This window comes from Diorhabda carinulata, chromosome 12 (assembly GCF_026250575.1).
Source record: "Diorhabda carinulata isolate Delta chromosome 12, icDioCari1.1, whole genome shotgun sequence".
Classification (NCBI taxonomy): Eukaryota; Metazoa; Arthropoda; class Insecta; order Coleoptera; family Chrysomelidae; genus Diorhabda; species Diorhabda carinulata.
The window spans coordinates 6,410,566-6,436,419 of record NC_079471.1 but is presented as its reverse complement, the minus strand read 5'-3'; the positions used below and the strand labels follow the sequence as shown (position 1 = coordinate 6,436,419).

General features: G+C 33.2%; 1 protein-coding gene across 1 annotated transcript; it reads right to left on the bottom strand.

The window, feature by feature from the left end:
- Positions 1 to 559: 559 nt before the first annotated feature.
- LOC130899929 (WD repeat-containing protein on Y chromosome) lies at positions 560 to 24,119 on the bottom strand. Its single transcript, XM_057810122.1, has 12 exons — positions 23,845 to 24,119; positions 23,608 to 23,790; positions 18,500 to 18,861; positions 18,182 to 18,433; positions 14,239 to 14,666; positions 11,342 to 11,703; positions 9,719 to 10,014; positions 7,049 to 7,342; positions 5,352 to 5,598; positions 3,751 to 3,922; positions 791 to 988; positions 560 to 715 (listed from the first exon to the last, which is right to left on the bottom strand). Exons 1-12 carry the CDS (start codon positions 24,111 to 24,113, stop codon positions 623 to 625), a joined length of 3,156 nt encoding a protein of 1,051 aa, XP_057666105.1. The 5' UTR covers positions 24,114 to 24,119; the 3' UTR covers positions 560 to 622.
- Between the last annotated feature and the right edge of the window lie 1,735 nt (positions 24,120 to 25,854).

Here is a 25,854-nt window from a genome sequence, read left to right as displayed (position 1 = left end):
TTTTTTTCCAAAACCAGTAGCTGCAGAGACAAAAAAATAAACATCACAATTTATAATTTTTTCAATAAATTGAGTGTAAAACAGTAAGATACGATACATGATAAATTCTGAACAATTCTTAACACGTTGGCTACGTTTATGTATTTTGGCTAGAGATCCATCACCTTCTGCATTTTGTCGCATGAGTTTAGAAACACCTTGTATATGTTATTCTTAACGATCTTTTGGATTAGGCATCTTTCAACATACGTTTTCTCCATTCTGCTAGTGCGGGCGCCTCCATATTTGTTTCTGCACCTTTTAAATTTTTTATAATTATTATTTCAATCCCAAAATTTGTAACTTGATGTATATTTTGGTTAATTATCGCACGTGTGCGATATTTTGTTATATTTCTTTTTTTGTATCAATAAAAAAGCTATTTGCAGTTAGATTAATCGTTTATTCAATTTCTAATCTAGTTTTTAACTTATTTACGCAATTTTTTCATATGTGGTTCACGAACAGTTATAGAAAAATTACTTGTTTAAAAGAAAAGTTTTCATTTCAGAGTCTGATATGTCGTTTTAGATAAAAATATAATATATAAAATGATATGTAAAAAATTTTGCACTCATATATATCATTTCGTTTCTTCTTGTGGCAAATCTATACCAATTTTTTCTCTTTCGATAGGTACTGGTGGTGGAGTAATCAAATGTTGAAAAACTGGAATCTGCAAAAAAAAATAAAATTTATATAATCTGTATGTGGGCTTATCTCTCTCATTATTGATTAAGGTACCACTTACGTAAGAAAATGAAGTATCGAATTCGATCTTTCTAGGTTTTACGGTTCTTTCAGAAATATTGAAATAATGTCCAAGAATAGGTTCCTCTAAAGCTTTTCCATAAATTTTGTTTGCATCGATATCGACGTGATCTTTTTCTTGCAATTTCTTTAGTTGTTTTATAGTTAACCTTTTAGGGAATGAACCACCACATAAAACCTATTGAAAAGAAACTTTTAATTCGATAATGATTAGATTTCCACTGCGCCAGTTTTTGGCAGTTTCCAAAAGTTGTCAGTCAGTATTTCAAACGATTCAATTAAAAAAAAACGTATCGTATCAATGAGTTTGAAGTCTCCAAAATTCGTCGTTTATCCATAATGTGTACGATGAAGTATGATTTGCTTGTCTTTGTGTGAAAGTCTACCAAAGATTACCACGAAAAAACCAATGCCGATATTTCTGAGTCCAAATGCTGTATTCACTCACGGCTAACTGGAAAAATAAAGCTTTGGAAAGTAGTTTGTTGAAAAGGATATGTTGTACTAATAGTGATGTTATTTACAACATTTAAATAAGCATTTAACAAATACACTTTGGATGTCAATTAGAAACAGTTCACTCTCTTCAGTGTATGGTACTGTTGACAAAACTATATTCAAATCCACCAGGATGTATGAACTGCGACTTCATCATGATACCAATGTTGAAGTAATCAAACTCCTTGACACTGCAGGAATAGCGAAAAAGCTCAAGAGGATCTTTCGAAGTGATGTTATCAGATTGAAGTATATGTTGACTAGTGTAAAAAATGATGAGTATGTTGTTGAGCAAGACCTTAGTTATGGAGTAATAATGTAAGCTAGCTGTAAGTTGCTGATTCATTTTGATATGATAATACTGAGAAAGGGTATTAAAAAAAATATGCCAATTAGTTTTATTTAGGCACAAGGGCATAACGGAAAGAAGGTGGATCGTTCCATCATTTAAACTTGATGATGTTCCATAGTTTTTATCAAGAATTACATAATAAAAATGGTGAAAACGTTTTTTACGCAAGTGGAATATTCAGAAGTAATTGTCTCGATAAACGAGATCTTCATCAAAAGTTGAGTTCCGTTTTCTGTGCGAATTTCAAATTTAGGGTCATTGAAATCCACAATAAATTCGCTCTTACAAAAACTATATGCTTTGATCAATTCGATACTGATATTTTGTTGAAAATCGAAAACAAGTACAATCAACTTCTTTAGCCTCTGCCTATAATCATCAATATTAACATTTGTGATTATACGAGATGTGGCTATTAAGTAACGAGAACGCTACAAAAAAAGTACGCGTGGGCTAAAGGTTAGCGACCGTCGATTATTTAGTTTAAAACCGACTTTTGCGATACCTACTGTGTCTTTAAACAAACCAGTGTAGCCGTCTCCTTTGTTTGTATATAAGCTGTTTTCTGTTTTGCCGTAAAAATGATTGAAATCTCATAAAAATTCGTTGTTCTATTTTTGTGAAATTTCCAAACAACAACTTTGAAAACCTATAAGTGGAAATGTTTGTCACATCCATGTATTTTTGATTGGCTTAGGCGTTTTCAAGATGACCGAGATGATTCATATTCTACGTTAAAAATGAATGAGAATATCGAAAAAATCTTGTTCGAACCTATGTTCGGCTAAGTATTAATGCAATTGCTGAATGTATTGGAATTATGCGGCAAATTTCACATGCCAATTTTAAATTGCGAAAAGTGTGTGCCAAAATGCATCAAGAGGTGCCTAACCAAGCACAACATCCTAGAGCTAGACCCACCCATCCTATTCGCCGGATCTTGCTCCGTGCGACGTCTACCTTTTTCTTTAGGTGAAATTTGCATTAAAAGGAAAGTGCAGAAGGAACTGACAGAAAAAGACATTTTCAAGCAATGGAAGATTCGCATGGAATGATGTAGGGATAGAAGAGATCACCTACATCATCAATATAAAAATAAATAAGAATAAAATCAAAATAGAAATTGAATCTAAAAGAAAAAATTAATTTTTCCCTAATCCTTACGTCTCAAATATATAGCAGTAGTCAATTAAATTATTCGTAGTATTATTATAATTTACAAAATAGAGCTACAGATTTTACTTAAATTATTTAGGTATTTTTTCTGTTTTTAAAAAATCTCCTTTTCGTGTATTAGATTCCGTTCCAAGAATTTTTGAATCCTAATAATTGAATTTATGTTTTTTTGATTCGTTAATGCAGTTTTATTTTTTTATCGTATTGATGATCGTTTATTCTATTTTCTAAATACTGAGATGTCTGCCCTAAGTAGACAGCGTCACAATTGGTACAAGGCAGTTAATATATAAAAATTTAGTGAAATGGATAATGTATTTTGTCCTTTATGAATTATACTAATATCATATTTATAGAAATAATTCGATAGTTGTTGGTAAGGAAAAATGTTTTACGTTTCGTTTTTGTTTTGCTTTTTTATATATTCTATACAGTAAATTAAGCATGGTTTATTGCAATTGTAAAGCCGAATCTAGTACGAAAATCGGTGAAGGTCAGTCGTGTCCCAATATTGAATAAAGAATATAAAAGGATTCATTTGAAACAAACCGGAAGACAAGTAATGAATCCTAATTTACTTGCATTCCACGAGAAAAAGTATTAGACAATTATGAATCTTATGAATAATTTTCTCAAGGTCTTAAAATTTTTACTCCTTTATTAACAAGGATCTCAAAAAATCGAACTGGAAGAATACTTTTAGTGCATGATTAAATTGATCTATTTTTCACTCATTTTTATAGTCATACAAAGTGATGAAATGAACTTGTCGTATAGAAACTAGTATATTATGTAGAATCACCTCGTAGTGCGTTATTGTTATTTCTTTTAGTTCGGTATGTACAATAGTGATTGTTTGATTGCAGTAGATTTAGATTGATACAAATAGTACTACTAATAATTATATAATCTACCCTTAGGGTGGTCGAGCTTGCTACTTTTTTAATATCTGGAGGGATATCGAATTCAAAATCAGTATCAACGGGTTCTTCTGATGAAAGAGGCTTCCACGGCTTGAAAGTTCCTATAGTTTGCAAATACCTTCCTCCGAGAGTCCACATTCGACTACTAAAATCAGCACTACAACTAAAAAACATTTTATATTATATATCAACCTCTCAATTCCAACGCCTAAATTAAGTGGGATGTTTGTTAAACAAGACGACATCGACATCGAATATGAATGTATGTATGTATGTAAATATTGCTTTAATTTTTGTACAAAAAACGGCCTAAACACCTTTATGAAAAAATATTTTGTGATATATTGGTGGAAAAGAATGTATGGTGATACTCCATAGCATACAATTCAATCAAATTCAATTAAAATTCAACTTATAAGTTGACAGGAATATTTAAAAATATGTACATAATCATCACTTCCACTCGAGCAAAATTTAAATCATGTGGAATCTATAATTTATGCTTCCAGTAGCAAACCCCCTCATAACACTTCTACTTTGGCTGAGAAAGTAGCAAAACATCTAAAAGGACTAAAGACAAAACGATCTTGCACGACCATGAACGATTCTTAATTCCTCTAGCTGCTTTTAATGATTCTAAAAAGATAAAAAAGGGTTTTTAATCACAAATAGTACTTTTGCAACTTCCGACTACACCTAACCAACGTCGTAGATTATTCAAATTGAAGTTAGTTTTCAACTTCTAGAGAAAAGACAGAATGCTACCGTCTGCAACCAATTCCGTGTATGCATGTCGCCAAAAAAAACTAGTAGCAGAGATGCAACATCGATATGATGTTGACTGCTAGGCAATTTATTATTTTATGAAAGGCTTGACGTTGGCGCAATGTTATAACAAAACCTAGTGTTAGACCAAGCGGTTTTTGGTCATAACACAACATCTGTGAGATCTGATATTTTTTTAAAAATGTCTTAAAGTCTTTACATATATTTGCCTCCATTTTATGGAACAAGAGCTGGTGTTTTTAGAATTTAGAAAAATAAATACTATATATGAAACATGTTTATCAAATTCCTATTCTGTTTTAGATAGTTTATATCATCACAGGTAAATGGAACTATAGAGGAGCCAGAATCTTGAGGTAAAATTAGAGATAAAGGGAGAGGTATGGGAGCTTGTTTAAGTAGGCTCGAACTGCTTATAGAGAAAAAGAAATAACGTCAGTAATTTCACTTAGATACCGCTCTTTCTATCTTTAATAATACCTCTATGAATGGGATGCTTTACAAGAATTGAGAACAATTTTAATTCTGTCAATTTTGTCAATAAAAGAGATGGATTCAATTAATTCCTTGATAAAAACAGAAGTTCATATTCTGATTTGATAATGGTAATTGAATTTCTGCCTTTAAGAAACCGAATTGAAAATCCCAACTGATTGACGTTAGTCCTAAAAGATGTTCTACCAAATTCCTTTTAAAGGGAAATAGAAGGAGCGTTCTGCCTAGCACAGTCTCTATTAAAGAACAAAATATGGTCAAAATAAAAGTTTAAGGAAGTGAAATAATTTTCTATACTTATTAGGACTAACCTTACAATTAATTCACACTTATCGATATACAGTATACCAGATACAGGCATAGAATGTCCTTTGAAGCTACTTAAAAGTATGGGAAATGGTTGATTACGTTGCATCCTTCTGGCCCTTCCAACAAATCTATCTCCCCACATGAAGGGAAACCTCAATCGGTACATAGGCATGCAGATGTGTTCTTTTTCTTCTTCAAGAACGCAATAATTTCTCAACAGCCAGATTTTTATATAACCAACAGTTGTTCCTAAAATATTGCATTTTGATTTCTATTCGATATACTAAGAGAGTAGTTATTTTTTTTAAATAGCTTGGAGTCCATTTGTATGACTTTTTTTGTATAAAATAACAATGTGAAGATAAAGCGTTACCCTTGATTGTTTTGAATCACAACGATGTCATTTTTATGGTTACTTATATTATCACGTTATTTTTAGTACAGTTTTTCCTATATCAATTGCAGATTATAAAAACTGGTTCGAAACGCTTGCCAACAATTTTGTTTGATCTACCATAGTGGTAGATACCTCATTTTATACATTTACTATTTTTATAAATACTTCATTACTTCTACTGATAATCAACTGCACAGTTTTTAATTTTTTTAGCAGATATTAATAAAGCATTAGGCACGAAACTGTCTAAATAAATTATGTGTCTATTAGAACTTCGGTAGTCTTTCAATAATCTTCTCGCCATTGAACTATCGATTCGGTTATTGTCATCCGTTTATTCAGTTTTTTTTGTGTTTAAAACTACATGCTGACAAAACTTGATGCAATATTTCCAAACTGGTATAATTGTATTTTGGATAATCTGCTACCTTTTGACCTATTACTTCCAATGTCGCAGCCCTGTTCTCCTTATATAAACTATGAATTGTCCTACGTATGAAATCTTGAGTAGCTTTGTCAACTGATTTCAGTTTGGAGCCCTAGGAGGACTATTAGGATCAAAATATATTTCAAGAGCCGCCAAGTTACGCATTTACGAGACAGTTATACAACCAACGGTGCTGTATGGCAGTGCATCATGAACAAAGAGAAGAAAACAAAAATAAACATATGGGAGAGACTGTTACTAAAGAGGACTTCCATAGGAGTGCAAGAGGAAAACAAGAGGAGAAGAGAACGAACGCAGAGATCAAAGTACTGTGTGGTCAAACTGAGATGGGATATGAGCAAAAAGAATGGACGAAGACAGTTGGGTGGAAAGATCCTTGTTAAGGGAAGAAGGAGCGAAAAGGAAAAATGGATAGAAGCATGTAGAGAAGATTTAGAAAGAATGGGAAAAGAGAACAAAAATAGATAAAGAAAATCATTGAAATGTGAAATCTTTTAAAACTAATATTAAGTGCAATGAACTGGAAGTTAAAAGTACTCGAATTATGAAAGAATTTTCGTTGATTTATCAAGGCTTGATATTACCCAATTTGATTGTTAGGAATAAAAATTTGCATGTAAAAATTCACAAGCCCCATCAAAATGACAGTGTTACTATTTAACAAAACAACACCAAGTTAAAAATCTTAATGGTAACTATGTTGAAAAATCACATTTTGTAATACAATCCACGTTGAAATGAAAATTTTCTTCTGTTACTACTACTTCGTTTCTTACTTCAAAACTGACCGTCGTATTTGACAATTAAATGTAGTCGATATCACAAACTCATGTTGAATGTAGATTCTTCTTTACCTGTGAATAAGAAATGATTTTCTTCATCTGTGGTCATAGATATAACATAGTCACCAGCTTTATGTATAGCAGAAAACTGTGTGATATATCCTCCTGTAATGTGGTGACTCCAAACTTGGATATTCCCGTTTTCCAAAGCGACAAGTAATGTCCCTATTTTCGGGTCGGTTTTTCTAGCATTCAAAAATAACATTGTGTGAACGGCTAATTTCTTAAGATGGATCATTTCATCGGGTACTATAATTGTAGAAACTCTTCTATCTCTCAATTTTCTTGCGGTATGTTTACCGGGACCTACAAGATAATTAATTGAAAAATAATTCACTCGAATTAGAACCTATGTATACAGCTTATTTTCAACGCACAGCTGACGTACGTTTTACGTACGCACACTGTATATCAACAAACAGCGAATTGTCACATTTATATTGATTCCAAAGGAAAAACGAATCTGGTGGCAGTTTAAAAATGTTTTTTTTTTATTTTTTGTCGTTTCCTGCCTTTTTCTTTTTGAATCAGGTTCAGTCAACTTAATTTTCTTGCTATTAAAGAGGTTTGAAATCCCAAAGTATCGCACGTTTGAGGCACCTCGTCGGGATGTTTACAATACTATGTATGACGAAAAAATATTGAAATACCGTACTTATTAGAAACAATAGAACAACAGAACAGAAAAGAGAATGTTCAGGTCTAAATCTGTTCGGAATATCTGTTTGGCGTTGAAATACAATCTAAATATTCAATTTGGCGTTTTTGATCGCAGAATCCATTTTTCGAGGTACCAAATGTCGAAAAATATCACTTCTACTACTTGTTCGACCTATTCCTCGGCTTTGTAAACTGGAAACCTCAGTTCCATTTGTTCATTAGAGCAATATATTTTTCCTGACTTATGGGCGCTAAAAATAGCCTAACCTAAAGTAAACTAATAATATAATCGAAAGTAAAATAAAACTGTGAATGAAATTTGTATGAATAAAAACCATTATTTTTGATTTTTTCATTGTACGTCATTCCCCTCTCCTGTCAAGCCCTCCAAAATAAAATATTTGGCTTCATTCTCAAACCCAGTCCTAATGTTCGAAATCTGGAACTTCGATAAATGGATTTCACGAACTCGAAAATGCTAAACTACGTGCTACACTATCCGTTAACTAATAGAATCAAGTAAGACATTTGAATAATTCATTGTACTAACTAGGAGATTTTTGTTATCGTTTTTCAATCTATGGGTTCGAGATAAATGTTTTTGGAAATATCGCTTTTCAAAAAATTCAAAAGTACGTGAGAAACATTTCAATTCCTTGACTTTCCATGCAAATTCGATCCCACAATTTTGAGAATACTCACAGGAAAAGAATCAATATTATTACTAGAATGTAACTAGAATATTGGTAAGCAATTCAAGTAACGTTTACAATTCCCATGATCTCACGAAACAATCAGATTCTCTTTTCGAAATGTTGTAGCATAGAATTGAGACGCTTCGGTTGTTTTCCTTATAATAAATGTAAGATTCAAAATTATTCATAACAAAACATAACCCAACATTTTTATACGCTGAAGGGATTTGCATATGGTCCAATTTAGAGATGTATTATTAGGGCCGTTATGACGAGAATCTGTTCAATATCACGTTTCGTCATCATTGTCATTGTTTTCATTTATTGGAGAGTCAAATTGAATATGACAAGCCTTCTCACAAATAATCTTTGTAGTTAAATAGATTATCTTTTACAAATTCTCATTTTTGTACTCAACAACACCTCTTCGCTCTTGTTATGATACCCAATGATTACGACTCTAACAAGATATAACATTGAAATTATCTTAAACGAGGTCGTTAGTTATTTTATTGCTATCCCTTTGTAGAAGTCCTGAGACACAAACCAGGACATTCCAATGTTTAGAGGCAGAAAGAAGATGATTAGGAGTACTTCTTTTTTAAATAAAGATCTTCCTTTTTTGGATCTTAATTCTAGTATTGCGATAATAATTATTGATTGATGAATTGAACATTAATTAGCTTTGCAGTGCCTGGACCATCTCATTAACCTATAGGTAACTTAATTAGTCTGTAACTTGAATGCCTGTTATATGTATGTTTCTTTGTAGAGATTTTAATATAAATTCCCTTTGATGTAATATCTAACTTTTTGCCTGTTCTTCTTCGTTGCCTTCCTTTTGTAATGAGTTGTAATTTCGGAAATCATTAGTGATATTCCTACTGAACACACTGTTTACAATACCACTACACCAACACTCACAATCACACTATCTTACGCGCGTTTCGATAACCAAGTTCACGTCTTCAGAGACCTGAATTGTTTCCCTCAAGTCCAACTGTGTAATTGGAAGTTTTAGTGTAGACGTAGTATAATCAGTGTGTTAATGATGAAGTAATTGGAAATTTTTTTGGCCTTGAAACGTACTTAGGGGTTGCGTGGAAATACTCTCGAGGAAATATTTAAATCTCCTTTTTGAAATTTTCTTGTACATCTCAAACCTTGAGCCTTCAGAAAAAGTAGAGTGAAAATCCATTGCAACAGTCATGTTAATTGTAATTCATCGTATTGGAATTGACAGAGTTGGTTGACATTAAAATTAATATGTCATTAAATTTTTACTCATGTTAAAAGTAACAGAGAGATGCTAGGAATTATTAATTACCTGATAAAGGCGAATCCATCGACAGACGTGGTATAATCGAAGTTCTTATCTTTTGTGGTATTGAAGTTACTTTTCTAGAAGGGGTATCGTCGTGAAACTTATCTTTTACCTTCACCAATTGATAATCTATTTTTATCCTCACATTTGGTTTTGATACATTAAATTTCTTGTATGGTTGTCCAGTTACTAGTCTCCATAAAATCAATTCTCCATTGTATGAACTAGTAGCTATAGCTTCTGGTATCCTAACTACGGCGCAACTCACATCTTCGGAGTGCTGAAGATCCCAATTTTTGCTAAATGTTAAAATCCTTTATTATATGACCGTTTCTCCCAGAAACATCAAGTAAATATTATGAGTGCTACTATAGAAACGAATTTGATCGCTAGAATCAAATTTCAAAAATATTTCAGAATATTCCAGCATCAAATGGAAAAACATTACACACAAATAATTCACAATATGGATAAGCTTAAGCAATAGGTCTGTGACCAAATATTGTAGAGTTGCCACTGGAAAACGCGAAGAAAAGTAGTTGTTTTTAGTAGTCTACAGTGTTAAAATAATTGTCTAAATATAAATAAAACTTCTGTAATTTCTCAGACCTTTTGACATGTTTATGTTTTTAAATCTTCTTGATTTTAGATCTATTCTATTTCAAAATTAGTTTATTTAATAATTAAAAAACTAATTTTGAAATAGAAGATTTGAAAACATATAAATAAAACTATAGAAATGCCTATAATACTATGTAGAGGTCAAGGAGTATTTCCTCTGATCAAAATAAATTTGTTTGGAAACATTTCTCAAACTACTGACGTACGATAAGTTTCGCCATCTTGTTCTATTATTGTAACTCTCAAAATGATGTAAGTGTGGTTGATCATAATCTGGGTGCATTATCACATACTCTGCATAGTTAATACTTTTGGAAAACGTGAATGTCTTTGGCTTTTCTCCACTCCAAACTATGCAGTTTGATTTGATTTACCCATTTGAAAGGAGGTAGGCTTCATCCCAAAACAAAATGTTTTTAAAGCTGCTAAAACGCTCGAACATCGTATCAAGATTTTTTTCGATTAAATCATTCCTCTTCATTATTGCATTAACTATTTCTTAAACGGATGCAGGCTCAAGTATAATTAAAATATTCGATAACGAAGTTGTATCACCAAAGCATCTGAACATTTGCGCGTAGTAAACTTGATCGTCCCGCATAGATTCACTACGAAGCCGATTTAACCAAATAGACGGTGAATAATGATACGAGAACCATCGTTTTTATAAAATTGTTTTGTACGGAATGCGCTTTGTTCTCCCTTAAAGCGATCTGCTAACTCCAAAAGTTCCAAAATTTATGACCCACCATATAGTTACTTCTCGACTGTTTTATGAGAACAAACTCATCATAGTCGCTTTGGGCTTGAAATAGTAGCATATGGCAACCCCGAAATTGTCATAATTTCTAAGCCGAGTTAAAACATTTACAATGTGTTTGCAGTTAAACTGAAACTAATAGAAATCACATTTCAACATTAATATACTTCAGAATATTGTTCTGCCAGTGGTTGCCGCTGTAAAGAAGAAGTTATAGAACAGTTAAAGTTATATTTTATTATTACCAGAATCCTCCACCTGGGGAATCAGCTTCATATGTATCAGCGAATTCAGTAATTCGTCTGTTCCAGCCTATCGCCATAATCCTACCTTTCACCCAAATTACTGATTGTATTTCATACCATTGATCAATTTTCATGTTCCTCAAACATGTACCGGTATTGAAATTCCAAATTTTCAAGGTACCATCATGTGCACCAGTTAATAAACGTTGATAGCCGGGATCGAAAGTAGCAGCAGTTATTTCAACTGGCATAATTCCACCATGTAACATAACAGTGTGAGCATCTTTGATTAGTAGTAGACGTCTTCCATCCCAAGGGTTCCATACGATTATATAACTATCTAAGCCGCAAGTTACGATAATCTGAAATTAGTATCCATTTAGTAATACAATATTTGATGACCCTTCTCTCGCCTTCAGTTTGATTGCTTCGTTTCACTATAGCCGTTGATTGAATTAGGCTACTCACTGCGAGGGTTGTTCATCGTTCATCTTGTGAACTTCTTTTTGATACGAGGGCACAAAAATGGAGTATTTGTTGCCAATTCAATAAATTGTGATAATGAAAAATGATCAACTTCTTCTTTGTCGTATTCTGAATTTTTTCCACGATCTCTGAATAACCATTCGAAGATAATCCGTGAACAATTTTTCTTATATTTGAATCTTTTTGGAAGATGATGGTTTTTTTGTTCCAGGGTCGTGTGCGATGTTATACACAGCCTTTGATGCAAATTCAATATTTTCAACATTCCAAAGCACCAGTTGATGAGAACCTTCTTTTGAGCATGGCCAAATGATCTTATTAAAGCTAGTCACATTAATGCTTACAGATGCTTTAATATCACGTTATAATCTAGTTAAATCAGATCAAGCACATCATAGACATTTTTAGGGATGACATACTTTGTATGCTTTTTGCGGATTTCGTCCGGAAGTGACCATGATCCAATTAATTAAATCAGGTTTTTTGGAGTACTATAGGATAGAGCTTCATCTCTACATAATGGTGATGACCGTACTAACACGAGTGCTATTTGAGTTGGTTACAGATCCTTGAAACATTTTGTTCAAAAAATTGAATTGAATCGCTAACATGTTCGTGCGATGATTTTCTATGAATTTCGACCAGCATCACCGTGCCGATCAACTTACTTCGACTTGGGTGATAAAACACCTCCTCGAGCCACAGTTTTTCGCTGATTTTCCTAATTCAATCGTGGTCGCACTTCGCTGCAGGATAAATTTCGTGAAGGTCATCCAGAATCGGATGTTATGCCAGAAATCATCATAATATTGCATGAACATTTTGGTGTCAAAAAGATTTGTTCGCGCTGGATACCGCATGATGTGACAATCGATCAAAAAAAGCTCGTGTCGATTGGTGCAAAGAAATGATGAAAAAATTCAATCGCGTTGCATCAAAAGACGTCTATATGATTGTGAAAGACAACGGATCTATGGATTTGAACCCGAAACTAAGCAACAATCGACTATATGGACTTTTCATAGCGAGCCAAATCTAATAAAAGTTATTCGCACACAAAGCACTTCGAAGCAAATGGTCGCCTGTTTTTTTTGAAATAACTGGACATGTTGCCATCGTTCCATCACAGCAATCTAGAATGGTCAATTCTGAATGCTACATCAGCATTTATTGACCAGAAGTGTTCGAAAAAATCGGGGAAACAATTGCAAAAAACGAATCATTCTCCACCACGACAAAGCGAGCTCTCAGACATCAGTTCAAATCAAAACGTTTTTAAAGAGTCAAAACATGGAATTGATGGGTCACCGTTTTTCGACACCTAAAGAAGCGGTTGATGCGTTCAAATTATACATTTTGGATTTTAAAAAAAGCTTCGAAAATTTATTCAAACGTATGCAAAAGAGTCCAATTATAAATATTTGTTTTTATTTGTTTATCTCAAAATTTAAGTATCAACCTTCGTGTTATTCGTACCTCAATAACAAAATATTGAGATTGAGGTGATGCTCGACAATGTAATGTTTGCAATGGACGAAAACATTGAATAGAAGATAGAAGACATAAACACTATTTGAAAAAGCCTAAATTCTAGATTCTTTGCCAACATTCAATAGGATGTCGATGATTCTTAACCTGACCTAATTAAGTTACTTCACGTACTGTACACACCCGATTTCGTCCTCTGTGACAATTTTCTATTTTCCAATATCAGGTCGTTGCTGAACAGTACAAAATTTGCAAGAGGACAAGTGCTTGAATTAATAGTTGTAAACTAGCTGAATGAAGAGGACTTCCAGCAATGGAAGCGTTGTATGGAACGTCTTTGGAAGTGCATTGGAAATGTATGGCATACATAAGTTATTTAGTAGCGACAATTAGTACTTCTTTGTTAGGCCCCTTTCACACCAAACGAATCCGAATGAATCTGGATCACTCCGAATCAAGTTGAATCTGATTCGTCATCTCCACTCTTTCACACCAGCTGAATCAACCTGAATAATTCTTACCTGGAATGTTTGAATTCTTCGCCAATTTTTCTCCACACAGAAGATATGAGATTTCTGTTGCTGTGAGTTTTATCACTGGCGTCATAAATCACACTATTTTCTTTAACTTTTAAAATTAATAACTCCACGTCCATCTCGTATGGTTGTTGATTCAAGACTGACCGGACGAGGAATCTGACAGGTTGAATCAAGTGCGACCTCGAATCAAACCTGATTGAACCAGATTTGTCCGGTCTGAAGGCGGGAAAAGAGTCCCTTCACATTTAAAAAGAGCGCTCGAAGCCGAATCTTGGTCAATCAGATTCAACTTGATTCGGAGTGATTCTGATTGATTCGGATTCGTTTGGTGTGAAAGAACCCTTTGATAGGTATTAAAAATATAGTAAATATCGATTACATTACCTGGTATAAGTTGTTAAACAAAACGACGGATACACCACTAGTATGAGTGTTACCATCAGTATGTTCAGAGCTTTCTTTCGGACTTAATGGCACCGTTGCGATCAAAACACTAGCAATAATCCACTGTCTACTTTCCGGATTGTACAAAGAGGTCAAATCGTTACCCAAAGTACTCGGTAGTTCTAAATAAGTTTGAAGAATTTCTTGACTTGCCACGTCCCATATTTTTATGCATTTATCTTTTGAAAGGCTGTATAATCGTGATCCTGAATCTTGAAATTGCATTTGTACAATTCCCGTACGGTGACCGTAAAATGTGCAAATTGGTCTTCCCTGAACAAAAGGATTCCATACTCTTACCAAACGATCGGGTCCTCCAGTAGCAACTAAATGATTAGATTCGCTTACAGTAAAACTCCAAACTCCACCTTCAATAATTGAAATTTTCTCAATTAAATTGTAATAATCAATAGAACGTCACAAGAATAGCGTACATTTTTCCAAAATCTTAAATATTGATGTAACTCGAGTGAGTCAATTTCATAGAAAATTTTTCAAACGATTTAGTCATCAGACTCAACCGAAAGACGCTGCTTCGTTTGTCATCAAATATGATCGTGCTGCTTTAGGTCAGAACAGGGGTCGGCAACTTTTAATTATATTCATGCAAGAGATGATTTAATCACTGTAAGCAATCTGGAAGACTATTCTATGCGTCGAATATAAGAGCCATAGCTGGCGGCATTTCTTTCAAAGCTTTCCATTTTTGTTGAGCTGTTCAGGACCTCCACCTCTTCTAACTTTGATTTGTGTTAAGAGGATTTACTTGCTATGCTAGCATGGTTTTGTTGATTTTGAATTGCACAAATTTGTCCTCAAATTCACCTCTAGTTTGATAATGTGTCGACAGTTGAACTGATTTCATCGCGATATTAGTTTTAAAATTGAAAATGAAGTAATTTACCACACCTTTGGAAAACCATTACACTTTATTATGAAGAAAGAAGTGGAAATACTAAGTCTTCATTTCGTTTATCAAATCTATGAACCGGCGACGGTAGAGTGCTTTTGACAAGACGCTATTAGACGCTATTAACGATTTTAATTACCAAATTCATAACCTCAACAAAGCGCTTCATGGTGTACTAAACAGTGACACAGAATTTTGCTGCTCCTTCTTTATTTTTTCCTGTCATACTTCTGGCTTTATCAGTTGTCCAACCTCTTTTACTTAACAAATAATTCCAACAACGTCAAATTCACAATGATTTAATATTCTTTTTGAAAATGCTGGAAGTTTAGGAAATAGGGGAATATCTATGTTCTTCTTTATGAAAAAAGGCTTCAGCTTATAATATTTACCCCATAAGCTTAATGGCATTTGGTATATCTTATATATATATATATATATATATATATATATATATATATATCCTAGAAGTTCTTCTCTTAGACTTTGGGAAGACATAAATCTGACAAAAAGAGCAACTTGTTCCGTATCTTTTATGTCGCATGATTTATTGATAGCAAGTGATAAGGCAGAAGAAGTTGAAAATCTTCTAGCTGCAAATATGTTACATTAGAAGACATTTTAGCTATTCTAGCTTGTACTTTTTTAGCGGATAACGGCAAATATTTGATCTTTTACAAGATTTCTGGTTTTAGAAATCACGAAACAGTTCTTCAGATGTACATATGAAGCAATTCTTGACATGTATCACGGGGGAGGTGATAAAAACCGAGTACAAGTCGCTGAAAGATAGAATCTAATTTAGAACGATTTCTAAATATTTGTAGTATTTGCGTATGGAACTGAAGAGTCGCGGTTTCACATCCAAAGAGCCGATTATAGCTCGCGAGTCACAGGTTGCCGACCCCTGGGTCAGAATATATGAATATGAATTGATGGTGCAACTTTGGTAAATATAGATTGTGTTTCAAAAAAATAATAATGAATATATGAATGTCTTATATGTGAAAAAATTATTATTTTATTATACTTATAGTTTACATTTTATGCCGAAATATTATGATTGTTCTACGCTCTTAAGAAATTAATGTATCGTAGAATTAACACCTCGAAATGGATAATATATTCGAATACGAAGGCTGATTCCTCTGATCCACCCCCAACACGCTTACAAGTAATGAGTGCTCCAGCTCCTTATTAATCTTTACACGACTGTCTTTCAAATTTAAACAACACCACCTTATCACTACGTCATATTATTTCTCTAATTTACCAACTAAATCTTGAATTTTCATTGAAAATCAACTCTCTTTAACGCAAGTAGTTAATCCACGCGCCTCTTTCAACACGACTCTTTTTGATACTGATAAGTGACTCTCTCGAATTCGGGGTTCTCGTGTATGTTCACTTTAGTAGGCTCACACAAATCATAGAAGAGTACAGAGTGACGTAGTATTTTAATTAATGAAAAGGCTGAGAACGCATAAAAGACTTAAGATGATTCGCTCACGAAGAAAAAGAAACAGCAAATTATGTCTGTGAAATGATCCTATTTGGATCGGTTTAGATACTGTTACCCAGTATGTCTTTGTACTAATCAAGTATTTCAATTAATTACAACGTTTACGAAGTGAACTCGTTAAAAATTTTATAATTTGTAATGGATAAACTCAATTTAAAAAATTATTTAAGATTTGATCTACCAGCCATAAGCTTGACAGCCGTACTCATGAACCATTAAACTATCTAAGCTATTTTACATTTAAAACTTTTGACTGAAGGGTCTCATAAATGATTTATTTAACAAAAAATAGGGTAATTATCTAGATATCCATCTAGATATCGGGAAATCATCCCTTCAGGTACTTTTTTGCGTTTAAAGAATCAAATAATTGTAATGATTTTTCAGTGATTGTAATATTTAAATTAATCGTTGAAACCTAACCTAACCTACATACTTCTCTATAAAATGAAATCCAATCACAATATTGTTATGGAAAACTCTTTCATGTTATTTTCTTGATGGGGTGGTCAACAATAAATAAAATAAGCGATGATTCTACATACAGTTTGTATATCTATTCGAATTTGATTAAACCAAGTGCCATTTAACGCACTTATTGCCCAATTGCACCACACGGTTAGGTTAGGTTAGGTTTCAACGATTAATATAAATATTACAATCACTGAAAAATCATTACAAAATTTGGAGAATTGAGTTAACTCAAGTTAAAAAGTTTTTACGATCCAAACGAATAAAAATAACACCCTCGTAGTAATTTAGACGGAACGATAAATTCGTCATGAAGTTTCTCATAAAATGCAAGAATGTACATTCGGCACACACATTTTTTGCGTGGTTTAAAGTTGAAACGACGAACCACAACGTCAAAAACGTCAAAAGTTGATCGGTGCTGGTATGACAAGTTAGATGATGAAGTCACGAATTGGGAAAGTCTAAATCCTAGATTCTTTGCCGCAGAAATGCAACAGTCTATTTTGGTTTTTGGTGTATACATTATATACCTCTGTTAAAAACAGGTAATCGATGAATTTTTTTGTTTGTAATGAATAAACTCAAAAGTTTTTTCATTATTAACCATTCTATATACCAACTATAGGTTTGTAAGACGCACTCATGAACCATTAGGCTATCTAAGCTATTTTATATTTGAGAACCACATAAATTTCACAAAAAAAGTCACGAAATTTGTAAAATTAAGTTGAAATACTAGACAGAAGAACAATATAGAACATTCTGTTTCATAGAAAAATTTAGTTAATTCTTCTGATATTATTGTATATTATAATAATTTTTTTATTGAGCCATGTATTAACATCAAAAGTATGCCAAATTTCAAATCAATAGCCTGATTAAAAGTTGGTGAAAATTTGACAAGAAACTTTCATCTTAACAAATCGACAAACAGAGTGAGTTAAATAAAGCGTTGCAATAAAATGGAAGCCGCTTACCGATAATTTTAAATACGTAAAATTTATTTTGATCCGTAATATCCGTTATCTGCAATCCTTTAAAACATTGTGCGCAAGTCACGACACTATGCAAGCTAGAATAATACGAAACTTGTCTTATAAAATCCGAATGTATGTTATTTATTTCTGTTATTCTCATATTAGGTATAATTCCGTTCAGAGCTTGATGATATCTTGCTTCCTGTAAGGAAATACCAGATTGACTTTTAAACGGACCTCGTGCTTCGGAATCTAAAAAACCAGTATGTTTGATATGTGTTATTTAATAAATTAATAGATATTTCTCTATGGTCTCACCGATAAATATAACTTTAACGCTTCCCGATGTATCCCCGCAAATTAGTTTCGAAGGTACCGATAGATTCTTATCGAAAATATAATACATCGCAGTAATCGCGAATGGAATAGAAACTATCATGACTCGGAGTCGAAATTTTCGTGCTGACGTATCATAAAATCGTAAATCCCTTTCGCTGCTTGAAGTACAGATAACGCTGACGTCTGGTAGTACCGCCATATCGGTTACGCTCGTTTTTTGTACTTTAAGATAGGGGCACGTTGATTTTGCGGTTCTTTCGATTTTCATATCCAATGACCAATAGTTGATTGTACCGTCATGACTGCAGGTTACTATACTTCCGTCGTTCCAGGTACTTGATCTAAATTAATTATAGAGTTAACCAATCAACTCAAAAACAGATGAAAGTGTGCAAAAATAAGCACAAACCACAAATGACTATTGAAAAATTAGAAATATCGTATCTAATCATTGATTTTCAAATGAAACAAATTTTTCTTCCGATTCGCGTGTCATAGCTAAACAACAAAATATACCAGAAGGATAAATCATCCTAAATAATGTACAAATAGGTCAAGTAGAAAAATTAAAGTACCTGGGAACCGTAACAAACAATAAATGGTATCCTAACGTAAAGACACGAGCTAGAAAAGCGTCAGTCATATAAAACTCATTAAAAATTCTTTGCAGTATTGATGTCTAATGATGTTATGTCTTTTCTGTGCTCTTATTCAACGCAGAGGCACAGACGCTGATAGAAAGTTCACTTAAACCGTCATATTTTAAAGATAAGTTGACTCAATAGAATTACACACACCGAGATTCTTGCGGACACGAGAAAAACTTTAGAATTAGTTAACAGTATAGAATAAGGTGACCAGATTTAGCGTGACATGTCCTGGCGTCGTCAGGATAGCCAAATGTCCTGCTTTAGAAGTTTGATTCAAATTTTGCTTTATGCAAATACTACTCATTGATTTATTATATATTTTGAAATAAAACAAGTACCGTGCGTTAACCTGCCTGGTTCTAATGTACCAGTGGAAAGAGTTACCACTTATATGAATAATTCCTCGACTGCAAACAAATCAAAATTAAAAGTGGAAACAATTAAATGTATGCTGTTGCCGGAATAAATTTAAGATATGCTCAGTTTTACTATGGCATCAAAGTAAATACATGGTTAGTACAAGCTATTCATTCCTCTGATAAATATCAGTAGTTTCGTACAAGATTTTCTGTAAATCTTTTATTTGTAAACTTTATTTTTTCAATAATATCACTTCTTTTTTGTATATAACTAATAAAATTGTATTATTATCTGTGTGGTTATGATTATAAACCCTGCTCTACAATATAAAGTATTTTTCTGACCAAAACTCGGATTGGTGTTTTAAAATTATGGCCACCTCACTTTAGAGCGACGTAAATTACAATACTTTGGAACCCTGTAATGTACAATCTTTTTCACTTTGTAAGGCAAGATATATAATAAAAAATATCCGTCAATGTTTCGGGAAATTATCAAATCAGCTATTTCGCTCATCAGTTGATAAAGCTATGTTAGTCAGTATGATAGCTAACATAGATCGATAACGATTAAGACATGCAAAGAAGAAGATACGCGAGTTTTCGGTTAAAACAGACTGCCCACATTCGAAAAAACCTTTCGTGAAATTAATGGTAAAATGACAGCATTATCAGCCAAGGGCAGTACTTTGAAAATTGTATCTTTACTTTTTTCCGATGAAATAATTCATAGTATTTTTTCACACACCTGGTATTTTTGTTGTCAGGTGTTCTTAGTACAAACATCTATTCAACTAAACTTTTATTATTTTTACCATTAAAATTAAATATATAGCTTCAATCTCATATTGTTTAGTTCATTTTATAACCATTTTTATGTGATTCTCGTTTATGTTTAGTAATTTCAATGACAGGAACTAATAGATTCATAAAAATATATGAATATAATTATACTCGTATTAAGCAATAGTTATTTGTATGCCAAGGACTGAAACTGCTGCTTTGTTGGACGAGTCCAACAAATTAGTATTTCAGCCGCGGTGTACACAACATTTTTTAGACGACGCATAAGATGCAAAACTTTTTCAATTACACTGAGGAAAGAAAATAAATAATAGAGAATTATAAACATTTCATTTATTGAATAATATAATGTATATAATGATATTTGCAATGTCAATATTAATTTATTAATTATTTGCAAAAAGTAATGTTGATTGTACCTCCGGGACAATTATTAATATTTATTGCATTGGATACAGACGGAATATGTATATCTCTACTAGATGTTGATGGAATTTCTGTAGATGTGTTTGTGTCTTCGATAGAATTTGTTGATTGATTCGTATTTGTGGTGGAAGAAAGTATTCTGTTAGCAATTTCAATCTTGTTTGTTATTGAGTCATCTATAATAAGCTTTAAGGTTATGCAAAATCATCGAAGTGAAACTGTCAACTGTCAACATTGAAGTGGATAGAGTCACATTTAAGGAAATTGAAGTTGTCTACTCCAGAGCATTCCGAAAGTGTTTTGCAGTACGGAACTGTCACTTTAACTACATGGAACACTAAAAACGCACTTTTCGGGATGAAAATGAATACAGAACGAACAACTTTCAGATGGCGTCGTCTAAAAAAGGTATGTTGCGTACATTGATAGGCAAAACTGTAATGTAAAACTGGACAAACTAAGTTGAAATTTGAAAAAAAAACCGTATGCCATACTGAATTACTATCATTATTATATGCATGTCTGCTTTTTAAAACAAGAGTAGCAATATGTTATACGTTTTTGTTAGTGCAAAGAACATGATCACAGTGTAGTATCTTAGGCTCTTGTTAGACGAGGAAGCCATGTTACACATGTTGGGTAAACAGTCGCTTACCTCGTCACCGGGCATTGGTTTTTATGGAGCTCATTATATCAAGGCAGACAGTCACGCAGACACGCTTTAACTGCTTGTCAAACCTGGTAACCACTGGCTGCTCAGTCTGGTTGCGCTCCTTTGTAACTTACAGATCTTATTACATTGGACAGCCATTCGCCCACCGCCACAAAGAAATTCTCTCAGTCACAAATCAGGCCCAGGGAGTATGTATCGCTACGATGTTAATCGTTGTTTCTGGTATTTTGCATTACGTGTACAAGAGGCTCGTAAAAACTTAGTTTCGTCAAGCGAAAGTAAGTGAAAAACCTATTTTCATCTCCACGTAGTCAATGTGTAATATATTCTTAAAGAAAGGATTGGATATATATGCATTGTTCTCCTTTTCGACTTTTTTTTGTCATGTGTAGCGACAGAAGAAGCAAAAATTCTTCTCTCATCTTGACTGTCATCTTCACCAAACCTTATATACCTATAGTGAACAGCGAAGTGAGCTATGCATTTTCCTCCTTTTTCATCTTCTTTCAAAGATGGTGATTTTCTGGATTCTCTACTAACTGCCCTATTCGACAGCCAGACTAGCGACTGGTTGCGTAACTTGACTGCCTCGTCTAATAAGGGTCTTTCGCTGAGAAAAAAAAAATGGTTATTGTTGAGCATTATTTTCATTTGTATTAAAATGGTAAAGAAAGTGGACCAAGCTTGAAGTTAGTGACGAAAAAATATCGTGAAGAGTCAAAAACCTTTTTGCAGCTGGCCAAACGAAAATCTAGCTGCGAGTAAATAAGCAATCCTTTTGAAGGGCATTGACCAAATGGCGTCTGGGACCGTTGATAATACAGGCAAACATCAGTGAAATAGAACTGTGGGCACGTGACTTTAAGCCCTAATACTAACTAGTGGAGATATTGGGTGGCTATTACACAAGTGGATTTCCGTATCGAATAAAAATTTGGCACCGTCTGACAAACTAAGATATTGATGCTAGGAGTATATATTTATAATTTTTAGCTATGTTGTATCGTACCAGGATCCAGATTTCATGAATGGTTCACATTCATTTGGAATGTTATATTAATAAGCAAACAATTGTGTAATTGTGCAATATTCGCACATCCTGTAGTTGGTCCGTATTTTATTGAGTATTATGACGGCAAACCTTTCACTAGTACCCAGGAAGGTAAAACATGGTTTTATCGTACAAGGAACTTTTGGTTGAAAACCAGCGGTGGCAACATTTCAGGGCTACCAGTCACACTACTCGACAATTGGTAGCATTGACGCAGAAAACTTTTCGAGAATGAAAAGTCCTAAATTCAACTATCCATCACATTTCTATGCTCTAGATGCCCACCTATGGTGTTTAGGGGGGAAGATCTATGCAGAATGCTAAATGATTTACGTAAAAAGAAATAGAAACGATAATGGAAAAATGACAATACTAAAATAAATTTAAGTATTGTAAATTTTGACGCTCACTGTAATTTCAGCATGAGTTCTGCGGAATGTTAAATAATATGTCTGTTTTGATAATTAATTGAACTTTTCGGAAAATATTACTTTGCATTAGATAGATCCCCTATCAGCTAATGGCGGATCCAAACCTAGATTTGAATCACAAAACGCCTTGTTCTGTGGAAATTTGAAATGTACAAGATCTGTACTGATTTGTTCTACTTTTTTTGTGCGTTCTTTATTTCTCGACATTCATTCAGGTGTATAATAGATTCTAAATGTGTAATGATTGAAATTGAACGAATTGCCCACATTTTGCACTAAAGTTTTATACCAATAAGCTTTTTTTATGTATAGTATAAAAAACTTCAGTAACAAAAGAAACAATCTACTGATTTATCAGGGTGGAAAGGATCATATCATATGACTGCGACTTGATTAAATCGATCAGTTACCGAACGGTGACCATGATCTGGATTCTAGCTCCCGAAAAGTCCTAATTTTATGAATGTGCCAAGTGATGAGGATGATTTAGAAACTATAGGAAACGATGAACATTAACCAATGCACATCTACTTTATGTTGGCTTAAAATCGTATTCGTCGTCTTAAAAGTTTATTATTAACAAAGAATAATTATTCAATAACAAATATGAACGAGTTTTTAATTTTGGTGTCTGGGAATATAAGAAATATAATGACAATTGAGGAAATCAAGGTCATAATTGAATAAAATTACCTGTCCGGTTTAACTGTGGGATAGAACGTTATTCTATTTATATTATAACGATGATTACTTTTTACTATTGTCGGTGAAACTGGAATTGGAGGATCCAATGTTTTATAGTCAACACTAATTTCTTGTTGTTCAAATCCTAAAATTAAATATGAGATGAACTCGTCCCATGTCACAAATCCATTACTGGAAAAAATATAATCACAAATATATTTCATAATATTCACGCAACTGATTTACCAGGTGTGATTCATTTTTTCGAAGATTTTATCGAATTGTTTATCATCATCATATTCTATACTAGCTATTCTCCATAGAACTTCTCTTAGTTGTTCCTTGTTGATCCTTTTATCATCTTCTTGTTCAAATATAGTTTTGATCATGGATATTTCTGCCTCGTCTAATAATTTGTGGAGATCGTAACTTGTATCTTTGATTGTTCTAGGTATTTGACTAGGAAATGAAACGGGATTCATATTTGGAGACAACAAAAGTAAAATTTTTGACATATAACCAAAAATTATTTCATTTTTTTAGAGTAACTAGATTATTCATCAAGCTTGACATTTTCTCATAATGTAAGTTATGATATAGTAAAAATAATACATATAAAATGATGAAAGACTGAAGAAATTTCTTGTCTAAATCTAGACTGATATTGAGTTGAAAATTCTGTCCGGTAAATCTTCAAAACGAGATAACTAACTCTCTGTACAAGCCTTCGCAAGATGTACTATCAATCCAAACTCTCAATTCATTCAGTTGCTCGCTACAGGATAGACGGGATTGGAATGACTTCGTTGGATACTTTATATGTCTACCCACGCGCCCTTACTTCACAGCAATTAAAAATAAAGTGAGCGAGCGAGAGATTGCTGTCAATGCTGTTGCCTTATCCTCCAAAAGCCGAAGATGGCAAGGCGAGGAGACACAAACGCACCCTCCTCAATCTGCGTTCTATAGTGTAGTCTCGTGTTAAGTCTGGATGGAGCTTTAACTGTTAAGAGCAAATTCAAACCAGGTGCAAAATGCTGAGTTAAGTCGAATTCTTTTACGTTTCCTGGAAGCCAATTTAGCATCGCGTATTCCAGTGTGAGGTCCAATCATGTTGTCTATTATTAAAGCAACTTAAAATCACGTCTGTAATTGTACGTCCTCGTTTCCTTTTTTCCATTTAGATAGCTTGTCAAAACCGTTTGGTCTGTCTATTGCTCTCCATTCTACAAATTTTCTATTATCAGGTTCTGTAATCAGGTCTTCTCTTATTATTGCGTTTCTTATTTGATCTTGCCTGGTAATACCTCGGACTCCGCGTAAGTACTTTATATCTGCTGCTCTAATATTTATTTTGAGTGTGTTTCAGAATATTGATTTAGTCGTTTACTTTCGTGTTTTTTTGTTATTTCTTTTCTTCTCACAAAATATCTATTTAACGCGCAATAAAGTTTATCTTTGCTTCTTGGTTTCAATCGCACTGTACACTCACGCCTAAATATTTGAAACTCTTCACTGTTCTAGCTGTAGTTCATCTATGTTTTGAAGGTTTTTTTTCCCATATCATTATTTTATCCCATACCCTTATTCTTGTCTTTTCCTTAATGTTATTCGTGTTTCTTAATTTCAATGCTTGCTTCCATGTTGATAAATTAGGCTTCATTTTTAGTAAACAACACTTAATCATCGATAAAATTACTTCCCGATATTCTAACTGCCACATTTCTCTGTCTGTTTTACTTTTGTTTCCACTTCTTTCAATACATCATCTATTATATGTTCTCCCTCAACTCATCTAACTCCTCTATGCTGTAAACTCTCACATATTTGATTTCTTCAGATCCTGTTAAATATTTTTGAATGTCTAGAAAACCGAGGTTTACTTTTTGATTTATTTTTGCTCTAATACCTCTTTTAATGTATATATATATATGTTTACTTCTTCCTTTCCTTTGTGATTCCTCCGATTGATTCTCTATTATTTTCTTCAGTATGTTCTCTAGATACTCACGTGGTCTTTCAGTACAACGCTATCAATTCCTCTTAAACCTTTTTCTTCCATTTATATTTTCTGTAATTTTTTTAGCGTTTGTAGACCCCTTTCTCCCAAATATCTGCAGCATTTCTGATGTAATTTTATCGTAGCCCGTTGCTTTACCTCTTTTTAACTCCTGTACTATTTGATCAATTTTTTCTGTTTGTTTCAATTGTTCGTTTTCATCGTTTTCTAGTTCTAGTATTTCCAGTTATTCGTCT